Raw genomic sequence first — 24,356 nt, 5'->3', positions numbered from 1 at the left:
GAAGGGCAACCACGAGCAACATCGCAGTGCCCAAGCCTGGGGCCGAGGCACCGAGAGTGACGCGGAGGCCAAGGCTTTGCTGCCCTTCCTTGGCGCGGCCTGGACCTGCGAGGGTCCGTCTGACCTCGCCCTGCGACCTCCCACAGATCAGGTCCCCAGGAGCACAGTTCCTACCAGCACAGTGCTGAGTGGCGCCAAGTCGGGCTGGGCTGTCGGAAACGGGGCATGGGCTCCTCTTCTGGGGGCCTGACCTGAGGCAGCACAGGCTGGGTGACCCGCCCTAACCCTACGCACCTCTTCGCCCAGCTCCATCCAACCCAACCCGGCCCGCAGACAGCGCTGGAGGATGGGCCGGCCCACCGCAGACCGGGACCGTAGCAGAGCTGCCCTTCAAAGACGGCTGCGGCAGAAACGCCAGGCTGGCTCTTCTCCCACCCACCCTTCGCTTCCCCGTGGTCTTTGGCCAGCACCACAACCTCCGCACTACCTCACTTTCTGCCTGGCTGCCGCGACCACCACCAGGAAGGGCCTGCTGCTCTGAGAGAGGGGTTCAGCGGCAGAGCGCTCAGCCCATGTGCACGAGGCCTGGTGTTCGATCCCTTCACCCGTTCTCCGGCATCCAAGCCCCGTCCCTGCTTGCTCCTCCCTGGTCCCTCAGGCTCACCCCCACCCACCACACCACCACCACAAATGCCCTGGGAGTGGAAGGAGGGGTTTATTCCAGGGCTTACCCAAAACTTCACGAGAAAAAAGGCATTGGAGGGCCCCCGTTCGAAGAGCTCCTTGAGCCCGCCCTTCTTCTCCGGGAATTTGTCATAGATCTGGCGGATGTCTACGGCTTCAAGGTAGGGGTCGCTGTAGCTTGGACTTGACTGGCCAATGTGCACGAACAGGTGCTTGTTGTACTGTGGAGGAATGGCGGTGTTAGACACAGGAAGGCAGGGCAGGCAGAGTGGGCCAGGGCCTCCCTGCCCAGCTCTGGGGCTCACAGCTCCGTAACCCGGAGCAAGTCGCTGCACCTCTCTGGGCCTCAGTTTCCCCACTGGGAACTGCAGGTCCAATTCTTTTGTTTCATTCTGGGCTTGTGAGGAGGAGTGTGGGTCATTACAGGGTTCCTCAGCTAAAACGAGCTGGAGGCTGGTGAAGTTAGACTCCCACCAGCTGGTGAAGTTAGACTCCCACCAGCTGAGTACTAGTCTGGCCTTCGCAGGGGACACTGGTCACCCAGGACCCAGGCACTGACGGGGACAGCCCAGGGGTGGCCACGGGTCCCAGATGGTGCCCCAGAGGATGTGAATCAGACACAGGAGTCTCCTCAGCTTCTCGGCCCCGCAGAGCCAGGGAGTGAAGGGAAGGGTGTGGGGCGGCTTGAGCCGGGAGCAACTTTGGACCAAGAGGGAGGAAGAGGACTGCTGGGAGCTGGGAGGGAGCGGAAGGCGAGAGGGGTTGGGCCGGGAGTGTGACAGTAAGTGGGGGGAAGCAGGTGGAGTGAGGCGAAGAGAAGCGGGGAGAGCCAGCCAGGGGGCCTAAGCTGACCCTCAAGAGTGTGGGAGAAAAGTGCCCAGGAAGCCAAGCACAGGTGGTGAGAGCAGTGGGCAGGGGGTGGGCGCAGGGCCCCGCGGAGGACTCACAGTGTCTGGGTCCTGCTGCTGCTCCAAGAAGGCAGAGAACTCCAACATCCAGAGCTTGGAGCTGGCCACGCTGCGGCCCTGCCATGGGGGCGCCGGGGGCGCCGGGGGTGCCGAGGGCGAGGGGGCAGGTCCCGCCGCAGACTCAAACCCTGCACGCAGAGGGAGAGGCCCATGGCGGGGAGGCGCCTCCCCGCCAACACCCTCCGCGAGGACCCGGGCTCGCCGGTGAAAGCCGTGTCTGCCACGGCTGTGTGTCTGGGGCGGGGCTGCTCAAGCAGAACGAAGCTCGAAGGCGACTGGGCCCTGGAGGGCCACCAGAGCAGGCTCCGTCCGGCTCCTGTCCTCCAGCGGCCTTCGTCTGGGTAGGAAGATGCCTGCCCAGCCCAGAGCTGTTTCTCCGGGGCCCAGCACAGAACCCGGCCCAGAACAGGCCTGCAGCACAGCGTGACTAACAAACAGGACCCAAATGGGACCCAAGAGGGTGTCAGAAAAGGCTCCCCCAGGAGGCGACTTTGTAAAGAAGGGAGGAGGTGCACATGGGAACCTTGGGGTGCAGACATTCTAAGCCAAGGAGACGGCCGAGGGGAGCAGGCCAGGCCTGGAGCCAGCATGCTGAGTCTGGAAACTCGGGCTGCAGGGTACAGAAGGAAGGCGAATCTGGGCAGTGGCGGGAAATGAGATGCCACAGACAGATGCGGCAGCTTTTCCAACAGGAAGTGACGAGGGACCACAGGGTTCAGCGAGGGGACATGGGAGGCACAGAGGGAGAAATGCCAGCACTTGGTAACCGCGGCCTGCGAGGGACAGAAGTCTCGACGACCCCAGCGTTAACATCGGGCAGCGTGGTCAACAGCAGTACCCAGTCCGCGGGCATGGGAAGTGGGGGCACGTGGAGGACGCCTAGGAGGGACAGTGGGGGTGGCGCAGCCAGGCAGGACACATCAGCCAGTGCTTAGTGCATCTGCTGAGCCACGAGTTCGCTCGCTCATTTACCCCTGCACCAGGGACGAGCAGCTGCATCGTACCCACGTGTGACACGGGACGCAGACATGGTAGCACGGACAGGGAAGACGGCGAGGGGATCGCACAGCCAAAGGAAAGGCAAGGGGTGAGGGGCCGGGAGGGAGGGAGCAGAGAGCCGAGGGGTGACGGGAGGCGGCCAGGGAACCCCAGAAGGCTATGCAGATTTATACGTCTCCTGAACCTCACAAACGTTCAGCCCAGAAGCACCATGGCAAGACGGGCATCCAGAGCATCACAGGACGGCAAAGGCGATGCGGAGCCGGGAAGAGGCCACTGCGGCAATGTGGGGGGACCTGGCTAGGGCTGCACCGCCGTGGGCAGAGAGCAGGGACTGCACCGGACTCGGCGACGGTCCGTGTGGGCACGAGGGTGAGCAGCGCTCAGGTACCCAGGGAGGCAGGAAGCCCAGGGCCCGGGCCGGACTGTTGGCAAGGAGGCAGCCTCCAAGCTGGGGGCAGGAGGGCGGCCTGGCGCCAAGGCCGTGTCCTAGGAGGGGCGGCGGGGCGCCCGGGTACACCTGAACAGCCTCCCTGTCCGGCCCCTCCGGGCCTTTTCCCTCAGGTCCCCTCAGCTGGGAAGAGGCCAGGCTGCGGCAGGACGTCCTCAGCCCTGCCCCGTGGGAGGCACTCAGGGGCACACGCTGCCCGGGGGGCCAGTGCCCCGGCACAGCGAGGCCTCTGAACTGAGTGAGCTGCTGAGGGCAGCAGTCGGGGCCACACAGGGGGACGAGGAGCTCGGCACACAGCTGAGGGGAAGGACCGGCTGCAGGCAGCAGCCCGAGACTCGTGGCCGGCCCACAGCGGGGCAGCATCTAAGATGGACGTGCAGGGGGCCGGCTGCTGGGGCAGGAGCCACAGGGGCACGGTGTCCATGGAGCCATCCAGTGGGACCCACCTGGCAGAGGCAGCGGAGCCTGGACAGTGTAGGTTTGTTGAGAGAAAGGCTTCACACTGTGGGGAAGGAGAGAAGGGACGTCGGCTGCCTGGAGCAGGCCCAGCGCCTCTGTGCGGCAGGCCCCTCTGACCGCCATGGTCCCGGGGCCTTCACCGCCCCCTTCCCCACCACCTCCCTCAGCTTCCTCGGCTGATCCGCCCTTCCCCGGCCTCCCCAGACAGCCCGAGGTCTGACTCTTAGCCCTGAGCGCGAAGCTCAGCCCTAGCCACACCCTGCACGAACAGGAGTTCCGGCAAACAGCACCCAGGGTGTGGGCGCTGCACATGGACTGTGTCCCACCCCTCTCCCGTGGCCAGGCTTGGTTTGCTCCGCTTCTGGTTTGACTTCAGAGGACAAGCAGTGGCAGACCCCAGGCCATACTCACTCATGGGACGTTCCGGCTTGGCCTGGTAGAGCTCCTTGCCAAAACTGAGAAGGCAAAAAGTACAGTCAGCACGGCTGTGGACACAGGGCCGGCGCTGAGGGAGACAGCAGGGCCTTGGCTGCAGGGAGCCTGTGCGCTGACCCCAGCAGTGGAGGAAGGGATGCTGATATCCTTGTCTAGTTGCTAACGCTAGCAGGCTGCAGGGCATGCCCCGCTGTGCTAGGCTCTGGCAAGGCCCTGTGGGGAAGGTGCTCCACAGACAAACATGCAGGTGGGCAAACACTGCACGCTGCCTTCGTCCCGTGCAGGTTCCCAGAGCTCCTCAGCACGTACGCTTCAGACCCCAAAGGCAGTGGTGGCGAACCCACAGCCTGCTGCAGCGGACACACAGCCCTTGTGGCGGGTACACAGCCACATCCCCCGCAGCTGAGCATTGGTAACAGCTGTTTTTTTTCTAAACTAAAACCTCAGTACTCAGGATTTGGGGTTGCGGTCTGGACATTTGTCTGATGGCGGTTCGCCGTCACTGGCCTAGGGTCAGGAAGTCTACTTAGGGGCTCAGGGCGCAGCTCAGGGGCAGAGTGTGCTCAGTACGCATGAGGCCCTGGGTTCCATCCTCAGCACCAAAGCAAACTTTACACGTGCCAAGCCGACTTGCCCATGTGGCCATCTGTCACGTCTCTTTAACATCCTGATACGTAGTGCTCTCTGGAGGAATCTTTGAAATGCGAAGGACAAGGAGCCCACAGAACACAGGACCTGCCCCTTCCCCACGTGCCCAGGGCGGTGCTGTTGGGCCCTACAGCCTCGAAGACCCCGGGAGGACGCAGCCCCAGAAGCAGGCGCGCTCTTGGAACATTTCCACAGCACACCCAACCGGGCCTTGGCTGAGCAGCCGGGCAATGTGACATCCGGGCCACGGGTTGTGCCCGGGCACTAGCTGTCCTCCACCTGGAGGGAGGCGGTATTGGGGTCCTGAGCAGGAGTGGCCTCGGGCTGAGCGGCCGCTCCTGAAGGTCGTATGTGCTGCTGCTATGCTTCAGCTCTACTCCCCGGACTTCAGCTTCTCATCTGTGAACCAGACCAACTCGGCCGTCAGCTCCAGGCCGGGCGCTCTGCCCTGCCTAAAGGCCGGCTGGGTCACCACAGAAGGCCCCAACAACATGGTTCCACCAGTCGAGCTGCGACTCAGGCCAGCACTGGGGTCCTGGTATCCCCTCCCCGTATCCACTCCTGCCTGAAAGGATCTGACTGAGAAAAACTGGAGCATGCTGGGCTCTGCTCCCGGCTTGCAGAAGGCCGGCCCACTTACCCCTGAGACAGCTGGGCAGCCTGGGCCCCGGGCGAGGGCCACTTTCCTGTGGAAGGCGGTGGCTGAGATGATCTGGGCAGATGACAGGGCAGCCATGCTCTGCAGCGCCTTGTCCTTAGCTGCCTGATCCTGGGGGGACAGTGGGAGGGAGGACCTCAGCAGGGCACCGTGCAGGCTCAGGCGAGGCAGCGGCTGGCCCGGGGTGAGGGAAGCTGGTGCAATGACCACAGCCAGGAAGACCTAGAGGCCAGCCACTACGTCTGGGCAGCCCTACTGGTTTGTCCTGGACTGTCACTTGGTTTCTCTGATCCGTCTTCTCTCTGTCACAGCAGTAAAATACTGCCCTGCCTATGTCATCAGGGCTTAAAAGGGCCTTGGGGATCACCTGCCAGACATTTTTTTTTTTTTTCATTCAGTAGTAGGGGTGGAACCCAGGGTTTGCATATACTATCAAAGTGCTCTACCATGTGCAAGGCCCTGGGTCCCACCCGCAACTCCAGGGAGGGGAGGGCGGCTGGGAGGGGAGGGAGGAGGGACAGGAAAAATTACGAACAAGAATCTTTAACCCTGTTCACTCCCACACCCCTAAACCTCAGCACCTAGATGGTATGGATCGTGGTATCTGCTGGTATCTTCTCAGCGTGCACAAGGGATCACCCTTGGCCACGGGGGCTGTCTGAGGCAAAGGGCAGTGTCCTCTGGCCCCACCTGCCTTAGTCCTGCACTACGGTGCCTCTGCACTGCAGGTACCACGGGACTCGCCTACCTTTCAAGTGTCAGAATGTCAGTGTCCACCGTCTGCTTCCTATGGCTTCAAAGGACCCAAAGAACGCATTCAGCCTGCACAGGCCCTGACCGCACGAGCATTTGGAAGCCCTTGGTATGGCACTGGTAATAACCATGCCAGGCTGGGGGCCTTACACCATGGTGGAGCACTTGCCTAACATGTGCAAGGCCCGGGTCTCCACCCCTGGAGAAGCGAACAAATGCCAGAGCAGTGTCATACTTGTATAAGCCAGTGCTTCCCCGCCTGGGCTCCACAGTCCCGAAGGGGCTTCCAAGCTGCTGAGACAATCTCTATGTCAAAAAGCCTAATGGGAATTTCATCTTTGTCCAAAATAAGACTGCACATACACTGAGACTATAAGTGCTATTCAGCACATGCAGCTTTACAGGTGCTGCATGGCTTGGTTAGGTTGACTCCAGAGTTCTGACTAGAAATTCTGAATCTTTATGATGAATAGTGTAGCATATGTATGTGTGTATGGGCTACACATGAAACCCAGGGCTTCATGCATGCTAAGCATGTGCTCTTCCACCCAGCCAAACCCCCAGCTATGATGAACTATTTCAAATGGAAAAGCAAATGAATCACTCAGTTGGTGACCCAGGCATCCCTTGAGTGCTACAGAAGTTGAGAACTACAGGAGATTCTTGTGGCTCCCAAGTGACCACAGCAGGATCATCTCCCTGATCACACGAGAGCCCTGATCCACAAGAGGCAGGAAGTACAGTGGCTGCAAAGCTCAGAGGTGCCCACCTAGCACCCAGCACTGTTTGGCCGTGCAGCCAGCACCCAGCAGACTGTGCCAGGGTATGGCCTACAACAGCACATGGAAGGTCCTGAGCATGTTACCACTTTAGCTCCCAGGAGGATAGAGAATAGCAGGAACCCCATTGTAAGCTGAAGCACCTGCGGCTGGGCTAAGGACACAGCTCAGTGGCAGAGCACCTCTACCCTTGCCTCTCCCTTCAGAAGACAGGACAACGTGGCGGGCTGTGGGCCAGACTCTGAGATCAACCCCAGCTCCACCCGCTGCATGCCAGCAACTCGCATCCCTTCCCGGATCCCTGGTCCAAACAAATGACTGGCTCAGGAAACCACATCCTCAGCGGCTTAGCTGGGAGTCAGCAGGAAGTAGAAGGGAGGACTGGGAAGGACAACAGTGGCCAGGAGCAGAGCTGGGAGTTGCTGAATGCTCCAGTGACAGGGAACCTCAGCTGTGACCCCACCGTATCACTGTCACCTCTTGGGGACATGAGAGGTGAAAGGAGCCCTCCCTCGGAGGCTGTGACCAGCCCATGCCCCTGCGGCCTGGGAGGGAAAGACAGGGCAAGACAGGGCTTCAGCACCGTCACAGCCCGAAGATGGCTACCTGGCCTCACTGTCCACCCAGCACCTGCTCACTTTGGGTCCCAGAACCCTTTAAGAATAGGACAAAATCCTCTATCTAGGAAAATGTTCTCTCTAGGGAAACACAAACACAAGGATGACGTTTTCCCCTGTTGGAGGGTTTGTGGCTCCAGTCTAGCAGTCCACAAACGCCTGTCCTTGACCCCAGACGGCAGCCGGGGGCAAGGGTGCATGTGACTCTCTGAACCACACATGGGCAGTACAGCAGCCCCACAGGAATTGACCCTTCCCTGGACGCTCTAAAACACAATACTGGGAAATCTGTCCTCCACCCTGCCGCTTGCCAGCCCAAGGAACTGGAGGCAGACAGAGAGAGAGGACGTGAGGAGCAAGCAGGGCTCTAGGCAGGGCCCGCAGCTGCGGCCAGGCCACTTGTCCCAGGGGCAGAGGAACAAGGTGCCTGGCCGCAGCTGCGGGGTGCAGTGACAGCTGGGCTGGTGGTGGGTGTGGCTTGCTAGAAGCCAGCAAGGTCCACAGCTCCCACCAACTTGATTTAAGAGGCCAACGGCAGGGCCCTGGGCTGTGGAACCAGCTGGGACTTGTGAGATCACCTATGTCTGTGCCTCTTGCACTGGGTTCTGAGGTGCCCTGGGTTCTTGCTTAGTAGAGATGCAGGCTGTATGGGACGGGGGCTCTCTGGCCTGTTCCTCACCAACCCAGCTACAAGCAGAACAGCTCCTGAGCATACTTGGCTGAGATTTTGTTGGGGGGGAAAATAAAAAGGGGATTTTCATTGCTTTAAAAATATTTTTCTTTGTAGCTGGGCAAGGTGGCACACAACTGTAATCCCAGCACTTAGGTGTCTGAGGCAGGAGGATCTCTACAAGTTCAAGGCCAGTTTGGAATACATAGTAAGTTCAAGGCCTGCCTGAACTACATAGCAAGACCCGTCTCAAAAAAATAAATAAAAATGCTTAAAAAGCTTGTAAACTAGTTGTTTAATTCTGTGGCCAGATGTTAGAGTTTTCCTACTGGCTGCCAAGGTGGTAAACACCTCTGTGGTTCGCCTGCTCCTGCCTAGCGATCACCAAAAAGGCCCCGGGTTCCAGACAGTAGGAGGCCTGGTTTCCCATCAGCAGAGGCTCTGCAGGGAGGCAAAGGAACCGCAAGTCCCCCAGGGCAGCAAGGAATTCCAACAATTCTACTGCAATACGTCCAAGCCCTGCCACTCTCGGGCCGTGGCTGAGGGTGCTGCAGGGTCTGGAGAGACCCAGCAACTCGAGGAAGTCTGCAAGGAAAGGGGTCTGGAGGGCGACCTGGCTGCTCTGAGCCAGATAAGCCCCCCTGAGCTGAGGCCAGGGGGTGTGGCTCAGAAGGAGCCCGGCCTGCAGGTCACCAGGGTTCAGGTGCCTGGCACGCACACACCAGACCCTGAGGTCCAGTGGAGGGCAGCCTCAGGCTCATCCCGACTGCCCCGCAGCAGGCCCCGGGCTCGGCACACAAGCAGCCCGCCCCTGAGCCCACAGGGAGACGCTGCCTCTGGAAAAAGAGCCCCAACTTCAGAAAGCTGGCCGCACGGAGCCCCGGTGCCTCCCCCCTCCCACCGCTGCTGTGTGCCTCACCTTGAGCTTGGCCTGGATCTCACGGGCTTTGCGTCGAGCCAGTACCTGGATGTGGCTAGAGACCTTCGGGAGGGGGAGAGGGCTGCTGTGCTCACCGTCCAAGCAGCCGTCCCCCCTCGGCCCTCCACCCTCGTCTGTGCAGACTGAGTAAATGAAAGCCACCCAGGAGGCGCTCAGAGAGTCCCGAGTGTGGCTACGCCTCCCAAGGGCAGTGGCAATGTCTGCTGTCCCCTCCGCTGTCCTGCAGAGGGGCTGGTACTCCCCGTGAGGCAGGAGCTTCCTCCTAGGTGACAGAATGGGGTCCCTGGGAAGCTGGAGCCGCCCTGCTCCAAAAGCCCACGCATGGTCCTGGGGAGGGTCAGGGCCCTGGGCGCAAGCTGGAGTTGAGGTACTGCACCGGGGCTGCACCTGTCTCCCAACCCACCTGCTTCCTGGTGCGCGTCTTCCCTGTCCGAAGCTTGATGTAGCGGGCAATCAGTTCGTTGCGACCTGCAGAGACAGGGTGGCCTCTCAGTGGGGAAGAGGACAGAAGAAAGGGAAACAGGAGGTGGCTTCCCTGAGGGACCTCTCCTTGCTCTGCTTGCCCTGAGTGGAGACCTGGGTGGCGATTCACACAGGCCTGCTGTCCGTGGAGCACAGGGATCCCCACAGCAAGAGGAAGCCAGGGCCTCACCAGCTGGACTGGTGACCTGAGAACACAAAGGTCACAGGGCCGGCAGGCTGCTGGTCACTTACAGCCCGAGGAACCTCCAGAGCCCCTGGGCGCCCGGCATCATTCCTCTCTCCACCCTGGCCTGCCCTGCACACTTGGGTGGCTCTGGGAAGTGTCTGGCCCTTGGGCGTCCCGTGTGAGGTTCCCACGGCCTTCGGAAATGGGCAGAGCCTTATTAGATATCCTGTGTGTGGGTAACCACTGCACAGGCATCCCACATGCTGAGATGCCGAGTGTACCCGGAGAAGAGTCTGGGCCATCACTCAGACAGCAGAACCTCGGCCAGGGGTGCAGCTGCGCGGCAGAGCCCTGCTCAGCCTACTTCCTGTAAAAACCAGTCAGGCAACCAAACCGTTCAGCGCCCGCTTCTACCCACAGCTGACTCGGGCGGGCAGGCAGGTGCCGTGGCTGCAGGACCTTGGACTGTAGAAGCCCCAAAGTGTCCTTGGTTGTATTATCACCAGTGACACAACCAAAGAAGGCTCCCTGCTTTCAAAGAGCTCAGCACCTTGCTGGGGAGGAGTGCCTCAACAGACCCAGCTGTGCTAGAGAAAGGATGGGCTCGAGGACAAGGGGTGGACCATCGAGGCAGACTGGGTGAGGGGAGGAGAGCTCGGGTGGGGAGTCATCACTCTCTTCTCTTGGGGCCGGAGTAGCCACAGGGGAGCTGCTGATGCAGGGGCAGGTGAGCCAGGCGGGCCGTGTGCCACCTGGGTTGTAACCAGATCGTCTGGCCAGGGCCACACTGGCCGCCCAGCTGACCTTTCCCCACTGCCAAGGCGGGATAAGAGGCCACCCTCCAGAGGTGCCGCCTGCCAGCACACTCGCTGGCCTGGGCGCCCTGGCCGGCCCGTGTCTGAGGAAGCGGGGAGGGGACAATCTGCCTGCGAGCTGGTCTGCCCCTGAAACTGAGTCTAGCAAGATGTCTGCCCTTGGAGCTTTCCAGGGAAAGGCGCTGAGCGGCCCGTCACGCTCGACAGTTCTACCCCAGGTCTGACTCCGGGCACCCAGGCTGCCGCTACAGACTGCAAGGAAGTCGACGTGAGCTCTGGCGCCAGGGGTCACGGGACTTGGGCCTGTGGAGCTAGGCTGAGCCCACGGCCTCACGAAGGAGCTGTGGTGCTGTGGAAAGCCACTTCCCTCGCCTCCCTCTCATCCTTCACTCTCTTTTTTCTTTATATGCCCTTTCTTCAAGCTTGGAGACAGAGCCTTGCTAAGTCACTAAACCCCGCAGACTGGGTTCAAACTTGCAGTTTCCCTGCCTCAGCCTCCCCGAGTGCTGGGATTATAGGCACGGGCCACCACATCTGTCCTTGCCTTCTCTTCTTAAGTCTATTCCTTCAGGGTTTTTCGTGTCCAGTTAAAATTGTACAGGCATAGGAGCTAGAGCCTGAGTCTGGCTGAGTGAGACCACTGGCGGCCTCAGTTGCCTTCTCTGGACAATGGACACATCTTGAGCCTAAGTGAGTAGCCTCATTCAGGAATGGAAGGGACGAGGAAGAAGCGGGGCGAAGGCGCCCATTCTGGAGCCGATGGGCAGGAGTCTCGAGGTTGGCAATGGGAGAGCTGGGGCGTGGGGAAGGCAGGGCACCCTGGAGGCCAGCGACATCCAGGGAACAGCTCTGCACACAGGCAGCTCTGGCTAGTCACGGTGTGTGCTGGACTCCGGACACCTCTGGGGGAGAGGCCGCAGCCTCACCCGCGTCTATCCGCAGTACCTGGCACCTCCTGACCAGACGAAACGACTGAAGACGGGATGAATGGGTCTCTGAACCTTTGAAATGTACCCAGAACTGGGCTGTTTACCCGCACTCTTGCCGTGGTCCAAACAACCATGATCCAGCCTGAACAATATACACCTCCCACTTGGGATTCCTCCTCAGTCTGTGCTCCACACAGACGCGGAGTGATCCTACCACAACCAGAGCCATCCGCCGGCTTCCCATCGTCCGCAGAATAAAAGGGTCTAAGTCGCCGTGCATGGTGGCACACGCTGTAATCCCAGCACTACGGGACGCTGAGGCAGGAGGATCGCCAAGCTCAAGCCTGGTCCCTGCAAATGAGCTGGCCCGGCCTGGGTAACTTGATGAGACCCTATCTCAAAATAAAAAAAAATTTTTAAAGGCTGGGCATGTAGCTGAGTATGTGAAGGCCCTGGGTTTAATTCCCAATACTCAAAAGCAAAAGTCTAAATCCCACCAAGGAGGCTAAGCTGGGCATCATAATGAAACCTTATTTCTAAAAAGTAGAAGTTCTCAAGTCCCTACAACAGCCTGGAAACCCCCACCGGCTGTCCACCACCCAGCTCACTCCCCGCAGCCCCACCTCCTCCATGTCCTGGAGGTGCCGGGCTCACTGCTCCTCTCCAGGGTGCGTCTGCCCCGACGTGCTGGCTCAGGGCCCAGATGCCGCTGTCAGGGGGTCTTCCCCGGCCACCCGGAGGGCTGAGGTCCCCCCTACCCCAGCACTCAGCTGTCTGGGTTTTCCTCCCACACGTCTCCTCCCCACCCAAGAAGGAGAAAAGTGACTTATGGGCCAGGGATTTAGCTCAGTGGCTCAGTACCTGCCCAGCAAGCATGAGGTTATGAGTTCAACTCCCAGCACCAAAAAAAAAAAAAAAAAAAAAAAATTCCATTTAGGCTTATCGAAACAGGACACCCAGAAAATGGCCTGCATATTGTATGCTCTTGACCAGTGTTTGTTAAATGGATGACAAAGAGGTGGGCGGTAAGATGTTGACCAGATACCCGGGGTAAACTGATCCAGCCTTCTAAAACACGGGGTGAGCTAAACTGCCTCAGTCTCCCAGACGGTGGGATTAGAGGCAGGAGCGGCCAAGGCCGCAGTTGAGGCAATTCTCAAAGCGCTGGTCTCCCCGGAGCTTTTCTGTAAGTGAGCAAATCTGTAACTTTGTGGGGGCGGAGGCATTTAAAAGTTGAGAGGCTCTCTTTGAGGAAAAGCATGAGATACAGTGACAAGGCCTCGGCTTCCAGCCAGGCGCTACAAAAATAAATAGATAAATCAAGTGAGCAACCAACCAACCACCTGAGAGCGATGGATACGTTCCGTATCTCAGAACTCATCACTTAGCCGCTTTACATATAGTTTACTGTTTGTCAGCTGAGTCAGTATACAAAAAAAGACAGGTAAAAAGGAGACAAGGAAAACTGTAATCTTAAAATTCTACTTTTAGAAAAACTGAAGGTTTAGGACACAAGGATACCCAAGGTTACAATGCCTTTTTCTCGAGATCCACAAAGAGTCTGCCTTCTGACCTGGGCCACCAGAGGGGCAGGGACAGACAGGAGGAGCGCACAGCCCAGCCAGTCACCCACCACGGTATGCTCCTGGGGGTCTGCACGAGTGCACTTGCTTAATTCCGCCTGACATACTGTCTGATGTCTCTCCCCAACCCGCCCCTGTCATCGGAGGAGGACCTCCCCACATGGGGTGAGTCCAGGTGCTATCTCTTCCCTGGGGGGCCTCCCCAGACCCCCACCTGCTAACATCACTGATACTGGTCATGGTGGTGCACATCTGTAATCCCAGCACTCGGGAGGCTGAGGCAGGAGGATCGTTGTGAGTTCAGGGTCAGCCTGCTACATGGCAAGACTATCTCAAAGAACAAACGAACAAAAAAATAACTTTAGGGATGAAGAAGGAGCTCATGTGAGCAAGGGTCCCAGGTATAAGGCTCGCCTCCTCCCACATGCGCAGGTAATTACATCTATTTGCCAGATGAGGAAACAGAGGCCAGAAAACCCCACCCAGAACACCCACCGGGAGATGGATCTAAGATGACCCGCCCGGTGGCTCCTGGTGAGGAGCTGGGGAGGATGGGATTAGAGCTCCACTTGCTGTGGTGCCGGACCCGGCCCAGGAAGATCCCAGTTGTTCAAGGGCTCTCCCAGGCCAGCCTACTCTGGCTGAGACCCCGGCTCCAGGCCCCCGTGCCTCACCCCACGTGTCTCAAGGGCTCTTCAGCCAGAAGGCCATGCTGGCCGGGGTGGGTGGGATGGCACAGAGGCTACACCCAAGCGACTAAGGCTGGCTCGGCTGTCTTCGAAATGTTTTTAACTGTACCCTATGGGATGCACAGGGAGGGTATAATGTATACAATGTGGGGTGCTTAAATAAAGCTCATTAATAGACCCATCACCTCAGATACTTACCCTTTTGGGGGTGTTTGTTTTTCTCAAGAGATAGCACCTTGACTCACCCCATGTGGGGAGGTCCTCCTCCGATGACAGGGCGGGTTGGGGAGAGACATCAGACAGTATGTCAGGCGGAATTAAGCAAGTGCACTCGTGCAGACCCCCAGGAGCATGCCGTGGTGGGTGACTGTATTGTCCAGGATGGCCTTGAACTCACCATGTAGCCTCACCAGCCTCTAGCTGGAAATTGTCCTGCCTCAGTCTCCAAGTGCTAGGATTACAGGTACGTGCCACTATGTCTCGCTCCGATACGTACGGTTTTCATGGAGAAAATATCTGAAACTTACTCTTTTGGTGCTGGGGGATAGCTCAGCGGTAGAGCACTTCCCTAACATGAATGAGGCCCTAGGGCTGGACCAGGCCGGGCTAGCCGGGAGGGGGTTGGGGGGGGAGAAGGGGGAAGGGAAAGAAATTTTGAAGCACACGTTAACTATCGTTACCCCCCTGTGCATAGGTGTCAGAAAGCTTTCTTCCGGTCTAACGGACCCTGAACTGTGGACTGGCATCTCCCCCTTTGGGTCCCAGGTGAGCCCATCCTCTGCCCTCTCCTGTGAGTTGGTTAATTAAGAGCCACATCTAGGGGGGCCCTTGCGCCAGGGGTCCCAGCTTCCCTCAGCAGGATGTGTCGCGCTGGTCTCTGTCCAGCCCGCCCCAGCAGCCTCCTTGGGCTCTAATCCCATCCTCCCCGGCTCTGGCCAGGGAGACGGGGCAGTCACTCCTCCAAAGGGAGTGCAGGGCGGTCTCTGCCCAGCGGAGCCGGAGGAGCCGGGCAGCTTCCTGCTGACACGGGGGTGGGGGGTGTCCTCTAGAGCTCACCCCAGGATCCCACGGCCGCCAAGCCAGCCGGCAGCAGCCCAGGCTGCACGCACACAGGACGGTCCCATGGTCTCTGCCTGTGGCCCCTCGGCTCGTGTCCCAGAGACCGTCTGTCTCCCGCACACACCTCCAGAGACGCAGACACGGACGCGAACGCGGGTCACGGCTTTCTCTGCAGCCCACTTCCAAGCCGCACAACTGTTCCGCTGCCGGCACTATCACCTCCATGCTACAGGCAGAGAAACTGAGGCACAAAGAGGCTCAGAAAGTTGTTCCAGAACACGGGCCAGCAAGTGACCGGGCCTCAAGTCCACACGGTCTTGTCCGGAACCCGCTCTTCCGCTGCAGTGCAGCGCCGCTCCTCGGGACACTGCGCTGTGGTCCTCTCCCACCGCAGGGGCTGGGCCCCGTGACCCACAGCCCTCTCCAGGCGGAGGAAAAGCAGCCGGAGCTCAGGCAGGAGGTGACTTATTCACAGCCGTCTCCACAGTGCTTCACGACTGTCACACAACGGCTTTCTCCAGCGGCTGCTGCCTCTGGCTGGCAGTGCGTGTCCTCCAGGGCCATTCTGGTTCCGTCCACGCGGAACGGAGCCCCCAGGGCTCTGACTAAAGAAGGTCCGTGGTCCTCTACCTGGGTCCTAAGCGAGACCTGCCTCATCTTCCCTCTCTCGTGCGGGGCAATCAGAGCTGGTAGAAGCCAACGCAGGCTGGGCGACACGTCGCTGGAGGCCAGGGTCGGGGAGAGGCAGCAGCAGTGCCCTGCAGGGGCAGGCGACGCAGAGGGGCACGGCGCCCTGAACTGGGCAGGGGCGCGAGGCCTCGCACCACCTCCCACGGCACGCCGGCCAGGGAAGCAGGTGGCCAGCGGGACCTCGGGGGAGGCCAGGTGGGCACTGCAGTGCGGCAGGTGGCCTCGGCCAACCCAGCGAAGGCGTGAGTGGGTGGGGAAGGACAGTGGCCCATCTGTCAGAGGACATGTGTCCAGAGCTCTAGCACTGCAGTCCAGGCTCAGGGCCCACCCATGGGAGGGGGGGGGGGAGGAACCGCCTGACCCCAGGGTGAGGGCGGAGCCTTCCCCAGGGTGCTCCAGCGTCAGCCCGCTTTCTCCTGCGCCCTCAGCCCGCTCGCCAGCCTGCAAAGTGCTGCCGGGCCGCACTGCTTCTGCACCTCCGTTCTCCACAGCAGCCCTCCCTCCAGGTCACCGAGGAGAAGGCCTTTGCGGCCCCTCAGCTCCCGGCATCCTCGTCTCGAAGCCCCTTCCTGAGCTTGCACTGCCCGAGCAGGTCGGGCCTGCTCTCCATGCCCATCGTCCAGATGACCAGGGTCTCTGTCTCCGTCTCTCTCTGTCCAGGGATCGACTGAGACAGCTTGAGAAGGCGGAAATTGGGCCTGACGACCAAGCTGTTACCGCCAACATCCCTGGAGGGCCCAAGGCTCCTGGTAAAAGCCCTGCCAGCCCTGAAGGCCGAGGCCCAAGGAGCTTGCACTGCCTGCACGCCCTGTGCACAGGGTCTCTCAACCATGAGCCCCTGAGAGAAAAGAAGGACGACCTCCACACTGGACCCTGGCACTGCACAAGCTCCGGCCCCTGCAGCAGCACTGAAAGATGGCATTTGTCCCAAGAACTCATGGACAGTCCCACAGTATCACTGCTCACCGAGGAACTGCACTGGCATCCACTAGGACGGTTGTGGTCATAGGAAGGGAAACCACAAGGGTTGGTGCCTGGCATGGTGGTACACGCCTGCGATCCCAGCCTACAGGAAGCTGAGGCAGGAGGATTGCTGAGAGTTCAAGGCCATCCTGGGCTACACAGTGAGTTAAAAAAAACCCAAGTGTTGGTGAGAACCTGCAGAAACTGGAGCCCTTGTGTGTTGCTAATGGGGACATAAAATGGTGTAAACACTGCAGAAGACAGTTTGGGTTTTGGTTCCTCAAAAAGTCCAACATAAAATTACCAGGAGTTGGCCATGCCTAAGCTCCCCGAAAGAATTGGAAGCAGGGGTTCTGGTATTTGTACACCAGGGTTCATAGTACTATCCACCATAGCCAGATATACCAACAAGTACATGGATAAACTAAATGCGGTATAGGCACACAAGGAAATATTACTCAGCCATAATAAGATCAGAGTTCTAACACGTTACAATACGGACGCACCTGTCTATAGTTGCACAGTTTGTAATAGGTAAATCTCAGAAACAGTCAAAATGCTCACCACTGATGAATGGATAAAGATGTGGGTTTTTTTAATATAATGGAGTACTACTCTGCCATAAAGAAGGATATGCTTGAGAGATTTCTAGGTAAATGGATGCACCTTGAGACCACACTCTTAAGTAAAATAAACCAGACACAGATGTATAAACACCGTGTCGTTCTCTGGTGTGAGAAACCGAAAGGGTAAATAAGGATAAAAATGTGTAATAGATATTGTGAAATAGGAAGAAAAAGTTCAAATGAGAAAGGGAACAGGGAGTGGGGAGGGGGGAAAGGAGGGACAAGAAAAAATAGAAGGAAAAAATGGAAACAAACCTTTTACAAATAAGGAGGCAAAGAGAGGTTGAAGGGAGGGAGGAGAACAGGGAAAAAAGAAGCAAGCTGTATCCTGTACAGGAACAAGAGCCTTAGGACGGATGTTATTACCATGTATATATAAAACGTACCAACAGGAAAACCCCACGGCACGGCTGCACCTTGAACACAGCCTGCCAACGAGGTGTGGCTCAGTGATAGCGCATGAGAGAGGGAGAGGGGGAGAGAAGGAAAGAAAGAGAAGCAGCAGGTAAAACAGCGTGAATACGCCCAACGCCCACGGGCTACACACATAAAGACGGTGTAAATATCAATTTGACGGGATGCCTATTTTCCCACTCAAAGTAAATAAGCAAAACCCCCACCACTCCTGCTTGCAGCTTTATTCTCTCCACTCTACAGGGAGGAAAGTGAAGCTCCAGAAGGGTAAACAACCTGGCTGAGGTCGCAGCAGGCACAGGACAAAGTGTTTCCAAGAAAGCCGGGCCCCCAGCCACACCAGGACCCAGCGAGGGGCAGAGCAAAGGGCGGGGGGCTGAGGTTCAGCTCCCCCCATGCACCCCCAGTGCAGACCCCAGCCTGGCCACACCCGCACCTGCAGGCCTGCTGGCTTCTGCCTCCCACCAGCCCCGCCACTAGCAGTGGGTGCGGCGTCCCTTCCCCCAGCGCATCTGACACCGCTCTGCCCTGACCCTCACGGTGATCCCCAAGTACCCTGCACGTCCCACACACGTGTGGGCCAGGGCCCCGTTCTCATTTCTCAGCCCCCTGGCCTGCAGCACCTGCCCGGCCCCGCCAGCTCAGGCACGACCTCCGCCCTAAGCTAGCCCAGCCTCTGTTTCCCCAGCTGTCTACAGCCTGAGCACCTCCTGGGCGGCTCACTTTCCAAAGCTGCTCCTCCTGTCTCTCCCGCGGGGCTTCGGAGTCACTAAGAACAGGCACCGAGCCCTCAGCCCCGGCCTCTCAGGGGCTGGCACTTCCTAAGAGCGCAATGACTAGCTGGGTGTGGGACACACCTGAAATGCCAGCACTCTGGGAGGCTGAGGCAGGAAGAATGCAAGTGTGAGCCCAGCTGGGAAACTTAGTGGACTCAGCGAGATTGCCTCAAAATAAAAACTAAGCAAAGGCTGGGGATGCAGCTCAGTGTGAAGCCCCCGGGTTCACTCCCTAGTACCACACACACACACACACACACACACACACACACACACACACACAATGTACTGACTGCCTGGCGCACCAAGCTGGGACACAGGAGAGGATAGCAGAGAACAAATGGGAACACAACCAGGAGTGGTGGTGCACTCCTGTAATCCCAGCACTCAGGAGGCTGAGGCAGGAGGATCGCCGTGAGTTCGAGGACAGCCTAAAATGCATATCCAAACTCTGTCTCAATAAGAGCCAAAAAAGTGGGGGGAGCTGAAAGACTCAGGGATTCACGAGCCACCTCCAGGAAGACAAAGGAAGCGGGCAGAATGCTGTGGGTGCAGAAGACGGACTATGCCGGCCATGGCCTCCAGAGCAGGAGGGAGTTGACGCGAAGAGCTGGGAGCGGGGCCGAGCGGAGCTGCAAGGAGCGGGAGGCAGAAGGGACAGAAGTGCTGGGCCCAACCCCACCCCCTGCTCCCTGCACCGCAGGCCAGTGGCCGCCTGCCTGCGAGAAGTCGGAGCGACAGCACGGCAGTGACAGGGCAGAAATGAAGGCAGCTGTGAGCAGCGAGCTAGCACCCCTGGGAGCCGCCGAGGGCCCAGAGGTGCCAGGGGCGGGCACAGTCGGCAAGCGTGGGCGGCACGGAGCAGAAATAACAGGTGCTAATCCTCGGTGCACTCCGCATGTCATCTGCATGTCTGCCTGGCCCGCTGGGTGGGCTCTGCGCCCGGCGCGCCCTGGCCTGGGCAGGGTGCAGGTCTAATCACCGCTCTCCGGGGCTAACGCCAGGTCCCCTGCTCCCAGGCCGAGAACCCTCCTCTTGGCAGCCGGCTCTGCCTGCCTGTCCTAGAACCGTGTGTGTCCGCAGGCCGGGCCCACCCTGTCACAGCCGCTGGGGAGGGGAAGTGGGGAGCTGAGACAGGGCTCCCGGGAACGCCAGCAGCTGGCTGGGGGCTCCGGATGGGGCTGGGGGCGTTGAAGGGGTACCACAGGTCCCCAAGGGGAGTGGAGAGGACAGGAGACCACCAGCATGGGATGAGTCTGTGGCTGGGCAGAACGTTCCCCACCTTCTCCGGGGCCCCACCCCACATGCGGGTGAGCTCAGAGCTATCTATACCTCCCCGCTGGCCGAGCCAGCCCTGCCCAACGGCCGCGGGTCAGCCTGCCCCACGGAGCAGGCCTGGCTCAGCGGGGACGGTAACGGGAGATGAGGACAGGCCAGCTTCTGGCTCCCTGCAGGAACCTCTGCTCACGAAGGCCAGGTGAGTCATCAGACACAGTGTCCGGCCTCCAGTCCCCTGCCCAGGGCCTGACCCACCTGAACCGGGGCCAGCACAGAGGCCATCTGGGGTGAGGGTGCAGCCACTGCCACACTGGGGGACAGACGCCTGGCAAGAGCCCTCAGAGCCCCACACTCCCCGGGCCAGGGACAAGGCAGACTTGATTCCAGTCGGCTCAAGAGTGTCGAGGAGTATCATGGTTCGGATCTGGAATGTCCCCTCCAGCTCACGTGCTAAAGGCGTGGTCCCCAAGGCGGCAGTGCTCAGAGCGGGGCCTCTGCATGGTGCCTGGATGGGGAGGCCACGGCCGTGTCAACAGGGGACTCGCTGATGGATTCTGCACTGAACAGGCTCACAGGAGACGGTGGCTCTCAGGAGGGGCCTCACTGCAGGACGCAGGTCCTTGGGGGCTGTGCGCTGCCCCCGGACCCCTCCTCCTCCTCCACTGCTCTGCATCCCAGCAGCCACTGCTCCTTCTCACACTCGCTGCCTCACTACAGGCCCAGAAACCACGGAATCGAGGGATCGTGGACTAAAATCTCTGAAACCGTGGACCAAAATAAACCCCGTCCTCCTTGAAGCTGCTTTTCTCGAGCAGTCTGTCAGGGACAGAAATCTGACATAAGGTGTCCCCCAAAGATTATATCCACCCAGAACCTCAGCATCGGATGCTATCTGTCTTGTTCTGTGGCTCTGGGACTTGAACCCAGAGCCTTGCTCCTGGCAAGGCAAGACTACCACCGACCTATCCCCCAGCCGACTTCTGACACGCTCGGAAGGCTTTGGAGAGGTGTTAGTGAGGTCTACGGGGTTCAGATGGGCACTCAATCCAACAGCTGGTGTTCTCAGGAGAAGCGGACACGCTGGGAAGGCAGCTGGGTGACAGCAGTGCCAAGCACTGGTGAGACTCGGCCACAGCTAAAGAACACCACAGGTCACCAACACGCACCAGAGGCTAGGAGACAGGCGCGGGACAGCACCCTCAGCCCCCAAGACCAACCCTGCCACCCTGACCTCCAGCCCTGGCCTTTGGGACAGGCGTCTGCATGAGAGGAGGGCGCCAGCGTTCGGGGAAGAGGACAGCGTGAATGACCACCCCAGAGGCGGGCAGCTGCCCTGGAGCCGTGGTGTCGGGGCCCAGGCAGGGCCCACTGTCGTCACTGATGTCAGCCAGGTACAGAGGTGCTATCGGGCCTCAGGTCCGGGCCTGAAGCCCCCATCAAACTGGAGGTCCCGGGGGCCTTCGAGACAGGAACAAAGCCTGACCTGGGCCCTGCAGCAGCTGCTGCTCCTGACTTTGGTTTTTCTCCTCACTGGGCCTGTGTGACTGCCGTCCTTCTCATACCACGGCTGGACGCGGGAACGGCCCACCTTGGGACACAGTTCCTGAGGTGTCCGCTTGCCCGGCCCACATAACAAGCAGGGACTGGACAGATCTGCTCCCAGAAGCTCAGCCTGCTCTGATGAGCAAGCGAGCAGGGAGTGAGTGAGTGACTTTCCTTCTTGCAATCCTGGCGATGGGACCCAGAGTCCGGAGCATGCTGGGCAAGCGCTCTAGCGCTGGGCTCCACCCTGTCCGAGGCCGTTGCCCACACCTTTCACACGCACAGCTTTACATTTTCCACTATTGCAGCATCTCCTCCACGGGGCCCCACCCTCCCCACCCACTCACGTGGTTCTCCTGAGCCGCCCTCATGCCTTGGGGACTCAGGGCAGAAGGAAGCAGCGCCCACCTGGCAGAAGCCCCGAGAGGCGGCTGGAGAGGACCACAAACTTGTGTCCACGCTGCCTGCTTCCATGTCTTCCAGGCCTGGACCACAAACCTGGTGGCCTGCTGCCCAGCCCTGCCGCCCCCTTACCGTACATCTTGCCCTCGTCCGACAAGATGATCTTGCGCCGGCCGCAAGGTGGGTAGATGGCCAGGGCCTCCTGGAAGCTCTGCTCGATGTCCGGGCTCCACACACCCTCTGCATCATTGTCGATGGGCTTGTCCAGCGCCTGGCTGCCCCCGGACACGCTGCTCCCCGCAGGGGAGTTGGGAGAGCTCCACTCGTTGGAGGTAATGGTGCCGGCCTTGCCCTCCAAGGCTCCGCTTGGAGGAGCGCCCGTTGGATCTGTTGAGACGGAGAGCATGGCCAGTGAGTGGTAAAAGAACCGCCCAGGCCGCGGGACCCAGGCCAACCCAGGAAATACCAAACCCCAACCGGGCCCTCAGGGAGCCAGTTGGAGGTCTACGAGGGTCCAGAGGCCAGGGCTCTGGGCAGGGTCTCTCCCTCCGCAGACTCCCACTGCTCACCTGTGCAAGGTGCATGACCGAAGCACAGCCTAAGTAAGCACGGTACTAGGACCAGGCAAGGGCTCAGAGGTACGGTAACAAGAACATGTGCCAGGGCCTGTCTGCCATTGGATCAACACCACACAAAGAGGGTGCGGAGTACTGTGCACGGCTGAGGGGTGTAAAACAGTGTAACACTGGGGAACAGAGCGGCTCTTCACTTAAAAAGAGCCGGGCTGACGGCACACGCCTGTCATCCCAGCACTCTGGAAGGCTGAGGCAAGAGGATCGCCAAGTTCAAGCCCAGCCCGGACAGCTTATCAAGACTCTGCCTCAACATTAAAAAGTAAAAATAAGGACTGGGGATATAATTCAGTGTGAAGGCTTAGATTCAGTCCCAAAGGGGGTAAAAAGAAGAGAACAAACAACTACCAGGGAGTGGTAGAAGCACTTGCCTAGCATGTCAAAGGCCCTGGGTTTGATCCCTGGCACTGGTAAATAAATGAGCGCTACCATGTGATCCAGCAGTCCGACTTCTCTGTATATATCCAAAAGAATTGAAATGAGGTCTCAAAACTACTTGTACACCCCTGTTCATGGTAGCACTATTCACAATAACCAAAGGTAGAGGCAGCCCAAGGACTCATGCCCGGATGAACGGATGCAGTACATGGACACGGCAGAACGCCACTCAGGAAGGAAATCCTGTTATACACGCACTGGGACCAGCCCTGAGGAGACAAGGTTAGGTGAGGGCGGCCATTTGCAGGAGTCAAACACTGCGCAGCTGTTGGCTCCCGGCAGCCAGTGCAGGGGAGGAAGCAATGGAAACCTGTTATTGAACGGATGGAGTTTTAGGTTTCAAAGATAAAAAAGTTCCAGGGGCCGAGCTATACAAGAATACGAATATATTTAAAAAAAAAAAAAAAAGAATATGAATATATTTAATACTACTGAACCTACCATACTGACACAAGGGGAGGGTTAAGACAGTGGGCCTGGGGCACAGCTCAGACAGTAGAGAACCACCAAGCAAGCTTGAGGGCCCGGGTTCGATCCCTACCACCGGAAAAGGAGAATTCCGCAGAGGGGAATGTGAGGAGCGGCTGGAAAGTAACCATGTGTGCGGGACGAAGCCAGCCTGAGAACACGGGAGCTCCTCGGAGCACGTAAACAAGCCGCTGCAGCTTACTAACTGATTGCTGGGCAAAGAGGCTGAAATGAAACAACCTCTCGAGGGTATAAATAAACGCTCCACTGTTCTGGGGCAGTCCCGCTTCTCCACTCAGGAGAGAGAGGGCCTCCGCCTGACCCCCAGCCTTTTGTCTCTTGTCTATTTTTTCCTCATTCTTGCTGCCGTTCCTTCCTGGAGTACAGCAAGAACCCAATGGGGTTCTTACAGGGGAATACAGAAAACAAAGTAATACATACATATCTGTAGGGACGCTGCAGAATACCAAAAGTAAAGACAAGACTTTAAAAACTTCCAGCATGTAAAAGGACAGATTATCCACAGAGGAAGCCTCTCCCTCAGTTGGGGCTGGGACAGAGCCCGAAAAGGAGCAGGTGCTCAGTCCATCGCTGAGGCCCACCCCTACCCCAGGAGCTCAGACAGCACCTCCGGCTGTGGAGACACAACAGCCATTAACCTAGAACTGAAAACCTTGTAAACGCGCAACTCAAGAATGAAGATTAAGCCAGGCATGGCGGCGCACACCTATAATCCCAGCACTCGGGAGGCTGAGGCAGGAGGATTGCTGTGAGTTCGAGACCAGCCTGGGCTACAAAGTGAGCTCAAGGCCAGCCTGAACTGCATAAGGAGACCCTGCCTCAAAAAGACAAAAAAGAATGAAGATTAAATTCATGCATTTTTAGACAAAGATGGAGGAATTTATCACTAACACTGAAGAACGAAAACACAATAAAAGAAGTATTTGAGAAGATAAAACTGGGTTACTATGGCTTTCCTCACGGTAGCCCGCCCTGTGTCTTCCAGGGTGTACTTTTATCTTGCTTTTTCCTCTTTTACTCGCCCAAGCTCACTCTGCAGAGCCAGTTTCTCTCTCACTCTTCACTTTTACTTTTTCAAATAAACTCGGCCACCGCTTTAAAAAAAAAAAAGACAACAGTAAACTCGAATTATAAAAAGTGGACTCGATAAGGATGGAAGACGTTACACAAGCAGACCGTAAGCAAAGCCACTTCGGTGCTAAGTGAGTCTAGATACGCTGGCTGGGAGAGAGGGGCGGGCGGAAGGGGTGACGGGCAGAAGGGGCGACGGGCAGAGCACCTGCCCGGCGCAGCACCACTTCCCACCTGAGCACCAAAGTCA

At 58.7% G+C, this 24,356-nt stretch overlaps 1 protein-coding gene across 7 annotated transcripts in view; it reads right to left on the bottom strand.

Moving 5' to 3' along the window:
- Positions 1 to 24,356, bottom strand: part of Tead4 (TEA domain family member 4) — a 55,282-nt gene that overhangs the window by 12,176 nt on the left and 18,750 nt on the right. For all 7 annotated transcript variants that reach the window (XM_013515542.1, XM_013515543.1, XM_013515545.1 and 4 more), the window contains 8 exons: positions 21,609 to 21,863; positions 9,465 to 9,529; positions 9,041 to 9,103; positions 5,285 to 5,413; positions 3,973 to 4,016; positions 3,549 to 3,604; positions 1,632 to 1,780; positions 732 to 905 (listed from right to left, as the gene is read on the bottom strand). In XM_013515542.1, the coding sequence (XP_013370996.1) occupies positions 732 to 905; positions 1,632 to 1,780; positions 3,549 to 3,604; positions 3,973 to 4,016; positions 5,285 to 5,413; positions 9,041 to 9,103; positions 9,465 to 9,529; positions 21,609 to 21,863 (935 nt within the window). The remainder of the gene's footprint in view (positions 1 to 731; positions 906 to 1,631; positions 1,781 to 3,548; positions 3,605 to 3,972; positions 4,017 to 5,284; positions 5,414 to 9,040; positions 9,104 to 9,464; positions 9,530 to 21,608; positions 21,864 to 24,356) is intronic.

The sequence above is a fragment of the Chinchilla lanigera genome, unplaced genomic scaffold, assembly GCF_000276665.1.
Source record: "Chinchilla lanigera isolate Chin_1 unplaced genomic scaffold, ChiLan1.0 scaffold00028, whole genome shotgun sequence".
Classification (NCBI taxonomy): Eukaryota; Metazoa; Chordata; class Mammalia; order Rodentia; family Chinchillidae; genus Chinchilla; species Chinchilla lanigera.
Note: the sequence above shows the minus strand (reverse complement) of the source record. Positions and strands in the feature narration are given on the sequence as shown.